The following is a 17,443-nucleotide window of genomic DNA, read 5'->3' on the forward strand; positions in this document are numbered from 1 at the left end:
AGCTATATTCAGTGTGCAAATTAGCCTTCCCTTGTCGTGCACCTCCATAATTAAAATGGCTCATCACAATTTGCACTTCACTGGGAACAGATACAACGCGCACAGGTTCTACGCGAACCAACGCGAACTGACCACACAATGTGCTCGGCCGGCATGGCGGCCGCCATTGTGTGATGGTGATGACAATGCACCTGATCCCTCTGACAGGAGTGCTAGCGCCGCAAACGTGGTTTCGGTTTCGTACTCGATTCCCACAGTCAATTTTTTGTTCCCGTTGTCACTTTCGTTTTAGTTTTATTTCCACTCCTCTTTCGTTTGCTTCTTTGCCCGATCCGGCATAGCTTGTCAATCACCCGCTCCAAAGTACTCCAAAGGAAAGAGGCAGCAGACATCGTCATCATCATCAGGCAAGGAGGTCCATGTGATTGTGCGGTACAATGTGCGGATTGCCGCTGCTGGAAAAAACGTGTTGCCTAGATTGCGATGTAAAAACGTGGTGTTTTGTCGAACGTGAGAGTGTACTTGGGGGCTAGTGCCGCATTCTGGTTGTCACGAAGGACGACATCGACGATAAAATAAATGTTGCACTGTTCGTGTAAACGTCTGGCGTGAATTCGGACGCACAAGAAATCCCAGTGCGGCTGCGAAGTGTTCTTGTTGAGCCTATGATCTCCGATGGCCAATCCTCCTGCACTGCTGGCTTTTTAGCGAAGTGAAAACGCGTATCGGCCGTACTCATCTACTGCTAGGTAAGTGCTGCTGCGCTGTCACGGGGCGTGTCAATCGGCGAGGCAGACACTGTTCGGCAGTGTTTTGAAGGTAGGTGGGCTAACGCACTCGGTAGCTGCCGGTGGGTATCGTCGAATGCTGATTGCCTAGAGCATCACGGCGAAACGTCAGCATTTTGCAGCGGTTTTGTCAGCCGGTTACTTCGTCGCGTTCTTGTATAAACGTGTTCAAATCCGAAGAAAGGCGGTGACGGAACACCGAGCGAAATAACGTTTCATGTACAGGAAGAGGCGGAGAGAAACAATGACTGTATACTAACTGCTGAAGAAATGATCGTAGGAAACTTGTTCACCATTTTTGCAATGCGCATAGCCTTATTGATTTGTCTGTCTGTGCGTGTGTGTGTGTGTGTCAGCTGATCCGCATACGTGGGCGGAATTGTGGTGCCCGCAAATTCTTCTGCTTACCTGCTGCTACAGCAGTGTATCGTTATAGGTAGGTGTAAATTGGTCCTTTCCTGCTGCCTGAACCCTACGATGAGACATCAGGCAGGCTATACCAATGTTCCACAAATCAAGGAAATAGAGTGCACAACATCTAAAGAGCAAGGCTCAAAGCTACTACACATCATAATATAGCAAGCATCTCAGGCCTGCCTCGACACCACGCAGCAAGCACGCTGACATCAACCAACGCCTCAAATATTTCTATTTTGCCCGCCGCTGGGGCACATTGGTTAGGGTGCTTTTATGCTCACGTGAGAGACGCGGTGTCGATCGCAGTTGTGGGGGTCGCATTTTGATGGGGGTGAAATGCTAGAGGTATGCGTACTGTGCAATTTCAGAACCCCCAGCTGGTCGAGATTATCTAGAGCCCTCCACTCTCTCGTAGCTTGTATCGCGCTTCGTGACGTTCCCACGAATCTATTCCGATTCATTCCAGCTGTGTTATCCTTAGGATTCATTGATGCCGTTCGAAGAGTGCAACAAATTTTTAGCACTGCGGCGTAATGCTTGTTGCTGAAGTGCCGCGAACAATAGCTGCACAAACAGCACACGCTTATACTTCTACTGCAGAGGTAAAAAGTTCTATAAGCCCCACTTATAAGACACTTTCTGTGAATATAAACATGAGTTTCAACATTGACAAAGTCAATAATTAACAAGATTACCTCTTTGATCAATGTATTCTTTGCCACTAGCAAGGGGAATACAGTATATTACCTTCTCAGCACAGTACGAAGCATTCCGATGCAGCACCTTTTACAATATAAGAATTTTTGCTCATACATACATACATAATAAATAATACATACATACATAATAAAATATACATTGAATGCATAAACCTTAAAGCTTTTGTGGCATGAAAACACAAAACACTACACCATGTTACACATTTAACTTTTTATGTAGTGCAACACCTTGCAGGAACACAGTATCACTGTTTTATTTTAAAATTTAGGAGACGCCCCGTCAATTAAGTGCATTTATTAAACAAAAATGCAATCAATGCAATTTTAGCTGGAGTCTCGGATTCTTGATTAACCTAGCCAGAATGGTAAATCTGTTGAAATGAGTGAATGCACCTGGGTGTAAAACTGCCATGCACCTGCAAGATGAAACACTTCCCTTGACACACTAGTTACAAACTTGAAGTAAAACTCAGCTTACCTAGTGCGGCAACGATGGGCGTAGGTGGCAACTCAGAAACTACTTCTGTTATACTTGTACCATGCTGAAAAGGAGCAGAATGACTCTGTAAACAGACGATCTGTAGCATGTACTATTTCAAACTAAGAATTTTTTTTCCCCATAAATATTCACTGTAAAGCATCATGTATATGTCGTAATTTGTAAAACTTTCCCTTATCATGACAAGGTCAGGAAAATAAAGCTTTTCTGCTGAAAAAAGCCATATGCCAATATGCATCCAGTGAAACCAGGTTTTATACAAAGGCACACTGAGATCTCTCTGTGTAATACTGCCACACAATGAACGTTAAATTTCAAGAAGTCTGTGTGTGCCCACATGAGTAGCTGCAGGGCAGTATGGGGAGCTGGAGTGCCAGCCACCCTGTCTGCTGCGGTTTCATCTGCTCATCATGCCTGCAATGTGCAAGCATGCAGTCACGCAGGCTCATGGTTGCAACAACAGTGGCTTACATAACCCTGTCTAAGATTTTGTTCACTGGCCAGACATACTGGGAAGGACAAAGACCACAGCTAAGAAGCGGCATGTTTGATCTCTAAATTGTGCATGCCAGCCATGCAGCATAAACACTTATTGCACCAAGAACATAGCAGAGCTGAGCACATACTGAGAAGTCAGTCACCTGCACTCTGCTGGTCATCTTTCACAGCAGCATTTTTTTTATTTATTTGCTAGTTACCGTGCCTTAATGGCCATGTTAATACCTACTGCCCCAACACTATTTCTGTTAAAATTTCGTCACATGATGCACTGAAGCATGTTAGCACATCACATGCAAAATCACTGCCCATGTCACGTCATAAATGAGGTCGATCCTGACTCTGCAGTGCATCTTGCGTAACTAAAGCCTATTTCAAATACTGTGTGTTAGCACATAGGCAGTAAGTACGGGGGGGCTGGGGGGCTCACCCTTGCCCCCTCCCGAACGGTTTTATAGGAGGCAGATGCCCCCCGACATCGGCCCAGGAAATTTGTCAAGATCTTGGCTTAGGTCCTCGTCTACTGACAACGAACTGTGCCCGTCCTGTCTGCAGTAGCTATTTCACAGGGGCTTTTCATGCCCGCTTCTTTTCATTTCAAACTTTTAAAATTCGGATCATGGACCAGTGACGAGAGAAACATTCAGTTGAAAATGCCCCTCAAACGGATTTGTATGTGCAGAATACGTTGAGTCTTGAATTGCGTAGCGACTGGTTTTCAGAAAACAAAAATGCTACTGACAATACAAAGCAATCCCGACACAATCAGTCAGGGAATGTTTTCGCACAGGCTTGCTCTCCAATAAAAAAAAGGGTAATTCCCTGGTTGTCTACAAATAGGTACACTTCAGCATGCCTGCCCATAAAAGTTGCCGAGAAAAGATGGTACGCATTTTTTATTTATCAGCGAAGGGTTTTGCTACCAGTTCAGTGACCTAAAAGCAACTCAAATACTCATCCATAAAACAACCTTCGGCGGAAAAATTCGTAACCCAGCTTCACGCTAGGTCTAGTGGTAGCAAATGGCATTTTCTACCATCTGATAATTATTTTTGGCCATCTTAAATTGTATATTCACTGGCATAATTAAAGCTTCTTGTGCCAGCATTATTAGCCCATTCTCTCCTGCCTGGTGCATGTTTTAACCAAGTAAGTAAAGCATGTCAATTAAAAAAATTCGGCAGATCCCATGCATTGTCAGAATCGATTTTATGTGATGCAGTGAGCGAGTAGCAGCCTATACGACCTTTTTTTCGCTTTGAGCCAGGCCCGTAGCCAAGGGAGGGGGGGCGCCCCCCCCCCCTCCCTGGCCGAAATTTTTTTGATGAATGGTGTTTTACCGAAAATCAATAATGAAAATAGGCGTTTTTCTCAAAAAGTCAAGGCTTTCAGCAAATGCCCCCCCCCCCCCCCCCGAAAAAAATTCCTGGCTGCAGGCCTGCTTTGAGCCAAGCATTATAAAGTGGATCGATGTTTTTATGTAAATTGAAAAATAAATCTGAAGTCTCCCACTAGATATCGTAATAATTATATCGCGGTGTCGGCACCTAAGAGACTATAGCTGTATTAAATTCTTTAATTTGGAAGTCCAGTGCTCTGTTCTACCAGAATGCGTTAGGCCTCTCAACCAGGAGAATGAGTAGAGCTGCAAATTCTGAAAAAACCCATTGTGACTGGCCAATGCAATACTGAAAGGCTGTATTGAGGGGGAGTTACTTTGCCTGAATTAGGTCCACACTCGCAAGTGCGAGCGTTCTTTAAATCTTAGTAGGCATACAATGAAACACAAAAGCCTAAACGCAACAAAAAGAATAACAGACACCCACTAGAAGGACGGGCTTTCCGTGCTTCCGGCTGAGAGGTTGGCTTGGAAAACAATCTATCACCAACAGCAGACATTTGCAATACATATAGACCCCCCAAGAAAGGCTGCTTATGTACAGTAATATGCAGTAACATAGCATAATCAGACCCTAGTAATTGCACTTCTGGTGCAAAGTGCCACAACAGTGTTCCTCAAATTACAATACCTAGTCAAACTGCAAAAAAACATGTTCATGTTTGCCAATGCCTTTAAAGTGTACTCAGAGCACATATTTTTTGTGCGTACATTAGCATTTTCTTAACAATAATTTGCCTGTTAACTGAAAAGGCAACCCATAATATTGAGATCACGGCAACTTTTTTTTCCTTTCTTTCTTTCTTTTTTTGCAGCTACTATGTTGCTGCCAATTTTCTCGGCATTAGGAACTTGCCTGAATACACTTACTGAAAGAAAGTGCCCTGTAATGCACGGAGAATATGCATATTTCGCTCCAGTCCATATTTGCCTTTTCAAAATACTTCTTACACTGAACATATGACTAGTGAACACTTAACAGAACGTTCTCAGAATAATAAAATGTGTTTGAATTCTATAATTTTGAAAAAATTTGGGCAGCTGGCAGGTTTACACTACCTGGGAATGAAGGAGTTGCACATAACAAATATGCATCAGCGCTGCTTTTAAGAGCTGCTAATTAGCATTTCTGTAATATATAAATCGCAAAACTTGGTTCTACTTTAAACCTACCTCGAAAACCTTGAAGAGGGCCTCTTCTTTGTCACCAAAATACGCAGCCAACAATGGCACAAATGCCACCTCCTTTGCGTTCTTGCAGCCCTTTGACACCTCCCGCTCTGTCTCGATGACCCATTCGATGACATCCCTCTTTACTACACTTTTCATGTGCTTAAACAGCAGTGGGGCGTAACCTCGCAATGACGCCTGGAAACCATCCTGAAATACAAAAAACGTCTGTGAATTAAATATCCCCAAAACTATGTTCTGAGCAGCTACCCTCGTATATATACTTTCCATTTGAGTAAGATGTGTTAGCATGTCAACCTTCAAAACTTCATCACATTTGCCTCCTTCCTAGACTTAGAAATATCAGTAATGGGGTGATATGCAAGAATAGCCGTGTACTTAAATTAATCCACATGAATGTTTAGAAATGCCTACTTTTCAAATAACTCAGCACCTTCCACTGCAGTGCGCATCACAAGTATATCAAGACTGTAGCAGGCAGAAGCCCAGAATTACTTTTGAAAAGCCAGTAGTATGTTTAGAAGAAGTGACGAGCAACAGTCTTAAAGGGGTCATGAACTACTTTTCCAAGTAATGATCTAATGACCTTAGTATCGGAGGTTACTGCCTCCCGAATCGATTGCCGCAAAAATTTCTCGAATCCGTCAAGAATCCGCGGAGTTACGGGGGTTTGGCGCACGCTCTCAGCGCTTTCTCTTTTTCTCGTGCCCACGAGCACACTGGAAGCTAGACAGGGAGGGATGGCACGGGGGTAAGAAGTTACGTCAGCGCGCGTCATGGAACGCGATCGCTCTCCCGCTGTGATTCGCATGCGCGAGTGCGGCTACCGTGTAAAGTTAGCAGACTGAGGAGTGCGGCGCGGGCAAGTGACGGCACCCCGTGGCAAGAAGCGCATCTCATCCGGCTATCGGCCAATAAGCATGCTATGTCTCCGCGACGTCAACGTGCAGACGCCCCGCCCACCGACGAGAGTGAGAACCGGCCTCTGTTTGAAAAGAGGGCGCCTGAGGAAACGGCAACTTCGCGCTCCGCTTGTGGCCTTTACACGGCGCGCACGACTAATATTTTGCAGAGCAGTTCATAGCCGTGTCAGCTTTCCGCAGGTTGCGTTTTTTCAACAAGCCCAAGGGGTGCTTCATGACCCCTTTAAGTTAAATATACACAATACAACAATAAAACAAGGGCATCTGGGCTCTGGAAACCCTTGGACAGAGGCCAATGAGAGCAGATTACTAAACCTGTCAGGTTAAAGAGTTTTCTTAAAAAGAACAAGTCCTCCCCCATTTAGTACACAAAATGTGATCTCTGTCTGCAACCTATTAAGTATACCATGTCACATTCAGCAACTACTGATGACCTTTAAACAACTGCTTGAAAGTGCGCAAGCAAGCCCCATCTTATGTGCAAGCAGAAGCTTCTGCTGAACTAAATGAAACTTTAATAATCAGACAAGTTTGTCAAATACAAGAAAAGGTGGCTGCTTTCATTGCTCTCACCAGCAATGCATGCAGTAACTTTTTGTAGTAGGCATTATGTCTTAGAATACTGAGACCAAGTTGATGCCAGACATGCTTTTTGATGAAGCACTACACTAGCAGCTGCACAGGTCTAGCAGCTTATCCAATGTACTTACAAAACAACCAGGCATGTACAGGCATTCTAGCACCAAAGATTATCGCCAGAGAACTTCCCTGCACCCGTTTCGCTAGTTAATCGGAAGTGACATGCAGTTCATACCTTGGCATCCTTTCCAAGAAGTTGTGCAACGTGCTTGTAGAAGAAGGGACGGTGAAACAACAGTGGCCACTCTCTCTTGATTTCTGTAGCATGGTGCACAGGACTCCCACTGTTTATGAATTGCCGTTGTGCTCCATATGTATCTTCCATGTACACCATGGCTAAAGACAAATCCATGTCCTTTGGACTTTTCCGCGCTTCACGCTGAAGAAATTGCTGCTTCTCATCAAGCTCATCAGTGTGTAAAACCGGCCGCGGCTGCCAATTCATGCAGCCGTACGACATCTTTGCGCTCTTCTGTGTCGACACAGGAGTCGATGATGGGATTCCTCGCTTGCCTCGATGAATATTTTCTACTCTCGCCTCAAGTTGTTGAAACAATGAGTCATAGCCACGACCAAGCAAGGAGCCATTGATGCTCCTATCTTCAAGAGCAGCTGGGTATGCCTTGACCATTTCCTCAGCCACACTCCTAATAAGTTCTCTTCTTGGCCTAGAGCACACAAGCTAGCATTTGGTCAACAACACAACGGACTAGTTCCCTTCGATGTTTAGGGTGAAGAGGAGATGCTGCTGTACTCAATGCGCCCTGAAGATCTTTGGGAAGCTTCTCTGTCGATACATGGATGTTGATGTCACTGGTTGGCTCTCGTACAGGTGTACTGTTTGATTCTGGGACGTCTGAAACAAGAAAAGTAATGTTTACTACGAACACAAATTGCAAAAATGCAAGCAGTAAAACAAGTCTCTGCATGTAAGTAAGTAAGTAGTAAGTAAGTAAGTAAAGTAATATAATAATAATATCTGGTTTTTACGTGCTAAAACTATGATATGATTATGAAGCATGCCGTAGTGGAAGGCCCAATATAATTTCGAGCCCCTGGGGTATTTTAACGTGCACTTACATAGCACAGTACACAGACTCTAACATTTTGCCTCCACCAAAATGAGACCGCTGCAGCCAGGATCAAACCTGCGACCTTCGAGTCAGCAGCTGAGCACGCAACCTCTGACCACCGCCGCAACCTCTGCATGTCAGTACAAAGCTTTTACACTACCATACTATTAGCTCAAAATTTGAAGGCTTGCTAGCTTCAGTGTTGTTAGGCCTAATCTGTAGTAGTGGCAAATAGAGCCCCATAATGCATGCTCATTTAACAACTCACTGCATCGAAGCTCTAATGTTGTCAGACACCCAAAGTTAAAAGCTGCAATTTGTCAATGGAATGAGTGACCGCTACAACAGGAATGAATATATATTTTTAACTGAAACTTCGAAGTTTATGGAAAATGTACCTCGTGCCTTCCTGCCATGCTGGCCTCTTTTACTACCTGGCAAACGATGTTAGACAAAGCTCTGCTCAGATTTTGTTTGAACAGATCATTTCTCTGAATTCATAGACGTTATTTAAAATGATCACTCCAGCTTCACACAGGCACTGATTAGGACAGGAGAATAGCTCAGATAGCTCACAAAGTCAGTGGCAGCAGTTATGCCAGGATAGGACCACAGTTCGGCAAAACAATTGGAGCTCACTCAGACTAACTCAAGAAATATACTTTGCTCTAAGGGCTCACTCGTAGTAAGACTCACCAAAATTTTCCTCAATCAGACTCACTCAGACTCACTGAATTTCTCAACCGGACTCATTCGGACCAAACTCACCAGCATATGACTCAGCCAGACTCACTCAAACTCAGACCCACGGCTTGACCTGAGTTTGAGTGAGCCTGAATGAGTCAACTCATGAGCCGTTATTGTAAAATTAAAATTGCTCTTAACGGCAATATCCCACATAATCGTGCTCTACGATGTGCCTTTTGATCTTGTACCTTCAAATACATATTATAAGCGGTTTCAATCCAGTAAGGACATTTTTATGAAATAAGCGACTCACTACAAGACATTTATCAAGAACTTCCCATGAAGAGTTGCGGGGGGAGGTCAAGGCACCCCCCCCCCCCAAACTCACGCCTCTGTCATAAATACTGAGGTGGCGCATGAACACTCGTGCGCTGACATTTGTAAATAGACTTGAGTATAAATGTACACGATATAAGTCTCTTAGTAATGCCGAAGATTAGTAGATAGGACAACAAGGTCGGCTATGCAAGGTTGCGCTCAGTCGACTGACCCAAGAAATATATTTTGTGCTTAGGGCTCACTCGGACTCGAACACTAGATTTTCTTCAGCTGAACTCACTCGCACTCACTCACCAAATAATACTCACCTGGATTCACTCAGACTCACGGTCCGATCTGAGCCCGAGTTAGTCGACTCATTGAGTGAGTTGCCGACCTATGGATATGACTCAATTTTGTTTCAAACTGTGCAGGTGCAGTTCAATGTATATATACACTACACTTTCACAATAAAGCCTGTTATGTAAACTGCATGTTTCAAAGTTGCTGCTTGCTAAGCTGTAGAACTATGGCAACATGAAACAACATAAAGCTAGCCTATTATTATGCATAAACGACACTGTAAAATTGTTCGCTGCCGATGGCAAGTTTTTTTTTCATCCACTTGAATTTATTCACATTTATAGCATAATTACTACCAAATAACGTCCCTATACTTTCCTTGGCTTGATTGTCTGTTGGTTCTAGTTCAGGTTGTGTCTAACAAGAAAGCAAGTCCTTGTTCCCCTACCCTTGTATAATTGATGCATGACATTCTGAATTGCACTATGAAGGCCCTTTTAGCCCACAATAGTGAAGCCAGAAAAAAAATGCATGGCATAAAGATTGCCTTCTTTGCTTGGAGAGGTATTAACTGAAAAACAAGGACACACAATGCACAGCCCATCCAGCTCTAATATGGGTATGTGTTAGGGGTGTGTCGGAACAAGAGTGACGAAGAAGAGAGGAACTCCCTCGTGCTCGGAACACGCGCAACAGCAGCAACCCACGGAGTCGGGCTGTGGTTTATCGTAAATAACTCCTTATGTGCACATCAGGAGGCTTGATTTCCTTCACGTGGTGCCGAACTCATCGAAGCACTGGAACGACATCGATGGACCCAAGGTACAGGGGCAAGGTATCGCCTTCTGCCTATGGATTCATCGTACCACCTATAGCAGTTCAAGACGGAGTCAAACATGGAAACACTCAAGCTGAAGCGCAAAGCCAGAGATGAAATTAACGCACTTATCACAAGATAGAAGCAATGCTCACTCAGACAGTGTTACAGAAGAGGAGCTTTGCATCCTCAACGAACACCTCAAACACCTTCACACACGACTTGAGAGCAACTGACTCCCACATCGTCCCTCTGCTGTCAACCACGGAAGCTCCGGCAGAGCTTGACCAGGTTGTGGATCACAATGATCGAGCCACAGTGAAGTCCGCGAAACTCTGGTATCGGATACGTCAACTTCAGGAGTTTAAGAAGCGTGCACTACTGTCGACCGAACCCGTGCAACGCACGCCCAGCCCGCTATCCAACTTCCGAAAATCGACCTCATGAAATTCGATGACCAACCATTGAGTAACTGTGGACACCTTTTCGGGAGCAGTTCAGTCAGCTGATACACAGCAACAATGGACTCTCCAACGTAGACAGGTTCACCTATCTACGTTCGGTTTTTACCAACGATGCGGCACTGGCGATCACGGGACTTTCAGCAACTGCAAGCTGCTATTGTGAAGCCTTGGACATTCTGAAACAGCGCTTTGCCAAGCCTGACGTGATAATTAAGGCTCACATGCAGTGACTCATCGACATGCAACCAGTGCAATCTTTCACCGATCTTCGAGGACTTCGATACCTCTACAACATGGTGCAGTCCCAGACGTGCGCCTCAGACTCTCGGTGTATTGGAAGACAATTATTCTGCAATGCTGTACGCTGGCGTAAATCCCGGGGGACGGGGGGACACCATTTGCAAATGTCCCCCCCAATTCAGATTTATTTTTCAAACATCATATGTTTGAATTGCTTGGCAGTTAAGTATACTGCATTTAACTTTCTGTACTACCTGTTTATTTTGTAGTGTGTAGGTCCTGTGTTCAATACCCCTCCGCTGTGTGAGACAATTGAAACTGCAACTGTCGCTCGACCGGTTTCAGAGAAGATTCATAAACAATGCAATTACATGAGCTGGGCACCCATGCTCCCCATTTAATTTTATTTTAAAAATATCTAATTTTTTATATAAGTAAAAATAGCACCTATATTTATAAAAAAATGGACACCACGACAGATGTTGTCCCCCTTTCTGATTTTTTTTTTTTTATTTACGCCACTGATGCTGTATACCTACTCCTCCTGACAGTGCTTCCTACAGCATAGCCCTCGACCTTCAACAAAACACTGAACGTCAAGTTTCAGAGAAAAGAGTACAAGGTGGAGCCAGGCCAACAAGAAAAGCACAGTCAGGAACAGAAGGCGAGCATTAGTCCTTGCTGTTTTTTATTCAAACAGAAACAGAGACTCGAGAAAGAACAGTCCCGTATGTTTTGTAAAGGAGGACGCGTCAAAGGGCCAAGTTAAAGGTTTCGCAGTAGCACGACATCCTCTTCGTGGCTCACCATTCAACTACCGAGTATTTGGCTTCATCTGCAAACCAGTTCCTCAAGAGAATGCCTGCTGTATTCTGTGACTCGAATACCCATTATACAGAGCAGTAGGACTCTCAGACTTCCTCTCGAGCAAAAGAAAAAACGACTACTAAGTGATGGTCGCTGCTTCCGCTGTACCTTGCAAACATCACTTAGCAAAAGATTGCAGGTGAAAAGTTAAATGTACAAAGTGCAATCAGCGCCATGCAGAAACAATGTGCGACCCTCTGATGATGACCTTACTAGCGGTCCGACATTACCAAAACCAATGCAACTGGAGGTGGACTGGAACTCGCAATGCCAAACGGTGTGTATACCTCCAAACAGCTGTTGCTTAGGCAGCCGGCCCAGAAAGTAAATGCCTAGTTTGAGTTTTTATTCGATAGAGGCAGTCAGTGCAGTTTCGCGACTAAGCGATTGGCTGGGAAATAACATTGTGGAGCACTCATTAATAATAATATCTGGGGTTTAACGTCCCAAACCACCATATGATTATGAGAGACGCCGTAGTGGAGGGCTCCGGAAATTTAGACCACCTGGGGTTTCTTTAACATGCACCTAAATCTAAGTACACGGGCCCTCAAACATTTTCGCCACTCATCGTAAATGCAGCCGCCGCGGCCGGGATTTGATCCGCGACCTTCGTGTCCGCAGTGTCGAGCCACTCAATCACGAGAGTCTTGCAGAGGGATATCTTCAAGGACAACATGCCGAGAAGACCTACCAGCGCGTTTGTCACTCTGAGTTCAGTCCGTGGTTGCAAGTCACTGTGAATCAAAGCTCTCGTCATGACAACGATCAGCCACCAATCCATTTCACGAACAAGTAGAGATTTCATCGACAAGCTCAAACACAACGGCCTATTTAGTACTTCCCCGACATCGATCAAGGTCAAAGCCCAAACGCTGTCGACATCTTGATCGGCAAAGACTTGTACTGGTCATTTGTCATGGGAAACGTACATAATTTGGACAACAGACTCAAAGCCGTCGAGACCACACTAGGCTGGACTCTACATGGACCAGTCACCTCTTGTGCTATCTCCATGCACTGCAATGAGGCTATTGTACTGAAAGTGGCAGTAACAGGCCGTAAGATCACACACAGACAACCAGTTATTTAGAAATTATGGGAACAAAATTTAATGGACATAAGAAGACCCAGGAGAGGAAAACAATGAAACAGACTCCGTCGGAAGACGCATGCAAGCTGCAGTCAGAAGCCATGAAGATATTCTCAAGTGCATCTATGAAACTGAACAAATGGGCTTTGAATGACCTATGCTTCTTTAGCATGCAATCTAACGCAACCTCCGCAGTTAAACTCAAACAACTGAAAAGAGTACGAAAGCCTTGGGACTGGTATGGCACCCTGACACAGACGTATTGTCGTCTAGTCCGGGGAATGGTGCAGATTTTGTTCAGCAAAGAACCGCCGGAATAAGCAACACCACAACTTTCACGCTTCAGGCAACCTCTCGCCTAGACGACACCACGCAGCATGTGGATTCCTCCACAGTAAAGATGAAGAAGAACCCATCTGAATATTAACAAGAGGAGCATTCTGGCCATGAATCTGGCCTGTCTGGCGAACAGGACCCAAAGGGCTTGGCTTATGGAAGAACATGACATGCCCACCTCACTGTATGCCAAACTCTACTGACCGCATCACAGCGTGGCTACTACAACTGCCTCAAAGACGAAGCAAAGCTCCAACTTATGCGCCGTTGTACTTCAGAATTAAAAGGGCGACTCGTTCTCCTACAAGGGTCGAGACAAGCCCAGACCCTATGGAACATTGTTCGAATATCAGATCTCCATAAACTACCGAGTGGAACTACCGTAAAGGCCCATTCACCTGCACGCAGGGCAGTTGGTAGGAACAAGATCGACAAAGAACAGAACTCTCTCGTGCTTTGGAACCATGCACAACAGCAGCAACCCACCGAGTCAGGCTGCGGTTTATGTAAATAAACCCTTTTTTTACACATAAGGAGGCTTTATTTTCCTTCAGGGTGGTGAATAGGAATTTTAGAACCAATTGAATAAGGATCGAATAGTGATGACACCAAATCAAATACGAATACAAATTGAATACTGTCGAACAGTCTTCAAATTGTAAGACAACCATCTTCAAAGCAGCCCTAGACTGGTCAGGTTTACAATTTTCAAAACAGTCAAAAATTTGATGACATTTGATTTGAAACAAATATTCACAAGTGTCAACAAAGGGACATTACGGTTCCTTCTAACCGACAAAAAAAAAAAAAAACACAATTATTTAAACTAAGGCAAGCTCCTATACAGCAGCAATTCGAAATATTTGTAACCTGCAGGCTGAAATATAGAAGTGACTACAGCATTCAAGGTGGTTACCTTAGCAACAGCTTTTTTTTAAAAAAATAAGGCAGCTTCGCACTATGGTTGGTGCCAAGCATGAAGGAAGTACGAAGCTGGGCCTTTTTCTCTTTCTTCCTCTCTTTCTTTGTCTTTTTCTTTCTTTGTTTTTTTTTTGTATCTCATTTTCGTCTCTGTTTATTTCTATTTCTTTTTCTTTCTTGCTACTGCTATCTTTCTCTGGCTGTGTGCATCTGGGTAATTCAAAGATGAAAACAGGAAATGTTACCATTCACTGTTCTAACGACTTGTTCCTTCTAACATTTTTCGTCGTTGCTGATTATCCAAAATATTCTAAAATTATTTGGTATTTCGAATTTGCACTATTAGATTCGAGTACTGAATTGAAAAGAATGCTATTCGATTTGTTATTTCAAGTTTTCGAATATTTGCACACCCCTAGTATAAGAATCCTGTTTTTTATAAGTCCTGTTTTTTGCCATATCACTTTTCAATGTCAACTACAAGTAAAAGCACTTTTAACGAACCTTGCACAGGAGGACTTGCAGGTGGCACAATTTCTGCAACAATGAAAATCCTCTGGTCCATTGGTAGCTGAGCAACAACTTCTTGGAATACTGTTTCGTCAAGTTCCGTCCAATCAACAAGAAACACCTGTTGCAAAATAATAGCACCATAGCTCAAACATTGACTATAAGATATTATTTGTTTTGTTTGGAAATATGTGGTTGGGTTGTTGAAACAAACATTTTACTTTGTCAATGTAACAAACTAAGTTACTTGGGAGAGACAGTAAAAACCCGAAGCTGGCGCACACTTTGAGACATCACACTATATACATATTTGCTTCCAAGGCTCTGTATAGCCATGTATAGTACAATATAGCAAGGGATGGTGAGAGGGTGAAAGCCTAGCCAAGCCAGAGCAGCTAGGTGCCCAGCAGCTCTGCTGTGACCCAGCCTTGCGCGACTAAGTACAAGCTGCGCTGATTCCTCCCCCCCCCTGAAAACGTTCTTTGGCATGCTCGCCATCACAGTGATGTGAGGAAATTAACTGCACAGTAGCTGAACACAAACACCAGCTAGTGAAGAACTCAAAAAATAACTGCTACACATGGGATAAATTGCACCAGCTATATATGAATAGCTGTGACCACTTAGTTCATTACCATCATGATTATGATGTACTTAAGGTTTTCGTTTCGGCTTTACAAGTCAGGCAGTTTAGGCTTCTGTCACATAAGCTTAGTGCAATTTTTGGCTAAAATGCTGTTTGATGGTGGGAAGGCAGAAAGGAACACATTCAATATAATTTGGTGCAGCTGTTAGCCGCTTGCTGCTGCATTAGTAACTGACAAGAAGCAGCAGCCTAGTGTAACAATGTAAACACCCTAAAATGCCTACAAACTTCTTGGTTAGAAAATAGCTAGCAAGAGATTGCACGTTTCAAGTTTTTACCTTTGCACTGCATGAGTTGCAGATCCCGTATTCCTCTGCTTTCTCGATAACATCAGCCATTGTTTCAGCGGTGATCATCTTTTTTATTGTGTGATCCGCACTCCATATCTTCAATAGAGGCATGATCGATAGCTGTATCTGCAATAACGAAGCAAACTTTTACTTTCAATGCCCAAAATATTTTTACACTAATAAACCAACAAAACTGTCTTTAGAGGCGGTTTGGTTGGTTTACGAGAGCAAGATTTGTGCCGAAAAGTTTCACAGATACACCGCTTTAGACATAAATAATACCTTTCAATTGATGTATCACAGTTGTACACACAAACACTGTTAGCCTTTGAATGTTGCACAGCAAAGTTGATATTCAACTGCAGCAGAGCCTCTTGCAAACAAACTCTGCTCCTAAAAGCAGCAACTGCTTTTTTTTTTTTTTTTGCAAAACTTAGTGCAGTCAGAAACAGTTAAGACTGGAATGGCTCTAACAAAAAAAAAGAGAGAAAGAAAAAAAAGGAGGGGGGAGGGGGTTGTTTGGTTCCCGAAGCTTTAGAATTAACTTTGTTTATTTTTCAGGAGAGAATGACTGCAGAGTTCGCAAGCTGCACCTTTTAAATGCGTTTCGAAACGTGACAGTACGTTCATGGTCTCACTATTTTACTTTTGCTTGTAGAACAAGCATGTAAACAGCGGGACGATTTCCTTTGAAGCGGATAAGATTGTTCTTGCACGCATGCACGCAGATTTCCGCAATAGTAGTTTCTGTTGGTTGGTCTCAGCAGCTAGTTCCCGTTTCTTGAAGAGCAATTTTGTAGTTTGCATATTTTTATTGTCTCCCTAGGGGGCTGCATAATCTAGAGCAGGTTCTGACAGTTTTTGTGCCGCTGTATTCTTTTGGTGGATTTTTTCATTTCGCCCGTGTATGCCGCCTGGGAGTATGCACTTCCATTTTGTAGACAATTGCTGAGTTTTGTCTTGGTGCATGGTATTTGGGTGCCAGTAGATGCTGTAGGATGTGTTCATTGGTCTGTGCATTACAATTAGGCTTTCTTTTAAGATTTGCCCGATGCATGCACTGCTACCTAAAACATATGAGAGATATATTCATTTCTGGGGAAACAGGGAGATTGAGCATTTCTTGGAAATGTTTTTTTCTGCTGTGTTGTTTTTCGAAGGAAGCGATTTGGGTAGGCTGTATTTTCAGAGTTCAGTGAAAATTGCTAATTTCTTTCCTTCTGTGGGATTCCAACATGCAATTTGCTTTGTTTCTTCTGAAGTATTCACTACTGATGCTTTTGGCTTCCCGAATGGTTCGAGCTGAAATTTAAGTAAAGGCCAGTATATGTTGGTTTGTGGTTGACTGAAATATTTAGAGAGCTCCTATTTGGGTTTTAGTCATATATCAAGGGATGGGAGCTGTGATCAGTCTTTTCTGCATTTGCAAGTGAACTGAATATGTAGTGCGTAGTATCAATAGCTCAGCAAGCATTTGGCTTGTGATATCACTATAATTTATGATAATTTACGTATCTGAGGAAGCCTTTGTTTCAGTTAAAATATGCTGAGGGCTCTTCGTTTCTCGTGGTGATGATGGCCATGTTTAACAAAATTAAGGCCTCACTGGCGCTCCCCCACAGATAAACGGAGCTCCAGTGAGGGCATCATTCATCATCACTATGAAAAACGAAGAGCTCTCAGCACGTTTCACCTGAAACCAGGCGTTTCCCAGGCACATAATTATAGAGAAACCATAAATAATAAAACTTACTCAGCCACCTAAACTCCTTAAACTAGATATTCAGTTTACTTGTGAATGCAGA

General features: G+C 43.5%; 2 protein-coding genes across 2 annotated transcripts; both read right to left on the reverse strand.

The window, feature by feature from the left end:
* Nucleotides 1–345: 345 nt before the first annotated feature.
* On the reverse strand, nt 346–7,748 carry LOC119384100 (uncharacterized). The gene is made up of 4 exons (XM_049413055.1): nt 7,249–7,748; nt 5,494–5,700; nt 2,403–2,466; nt 346–455 (listed from the first exon to the last, which is right to left on the reverse strand). The coding sequence occupies exons 1-4, from the start codon at nt 7,702–7,704 to the stop codon at nt 346–348; spliced, it is 837 nt and encodes a 278-aa protein (XP_049269012.1). The 5' UTR covers nt 7,705–7,748.
* On the reverse strand, nt 7,742–15,885 carry LOC119382245 (uncharacterized). The gene is made up of 3 exons (XM_037649955.2): nt 15,627–15,885; nt 14,697–14,823; nt 7,742–7,929 (listed from the first exon to the last, which is right to left on the reverse strand). The coding sequence occupies exons 1-3, from the start codon at nt 15,747–15,749 to the stop codon at nt 7,742–7,744; spliced, it is 438 nt and encodes a 145-aa protein (XP_037505883.1). The 5' UTR covers nt 15,750–15,885.
* Nucleotides 15,886–17,443: the final 1,558 nt, after the last annotated feature.

The sequence above is a fragment of the Rhipicephalus sanguineus genome, chromosome 2, assembly GCF_013339695.2.
Source record: "Rhipicephalus sanguineus isolate Rsan-2018 chromosome 2, BIME_Rsan_1.4, whole genome shotgun sequence".
Lineage (NCBI taxonomy): Eukaryota > Metazoa > Arthropoda > Arachnida > Ixodida > Ixodidae > Rhipicephalus > Rhipicephalus sanguineus.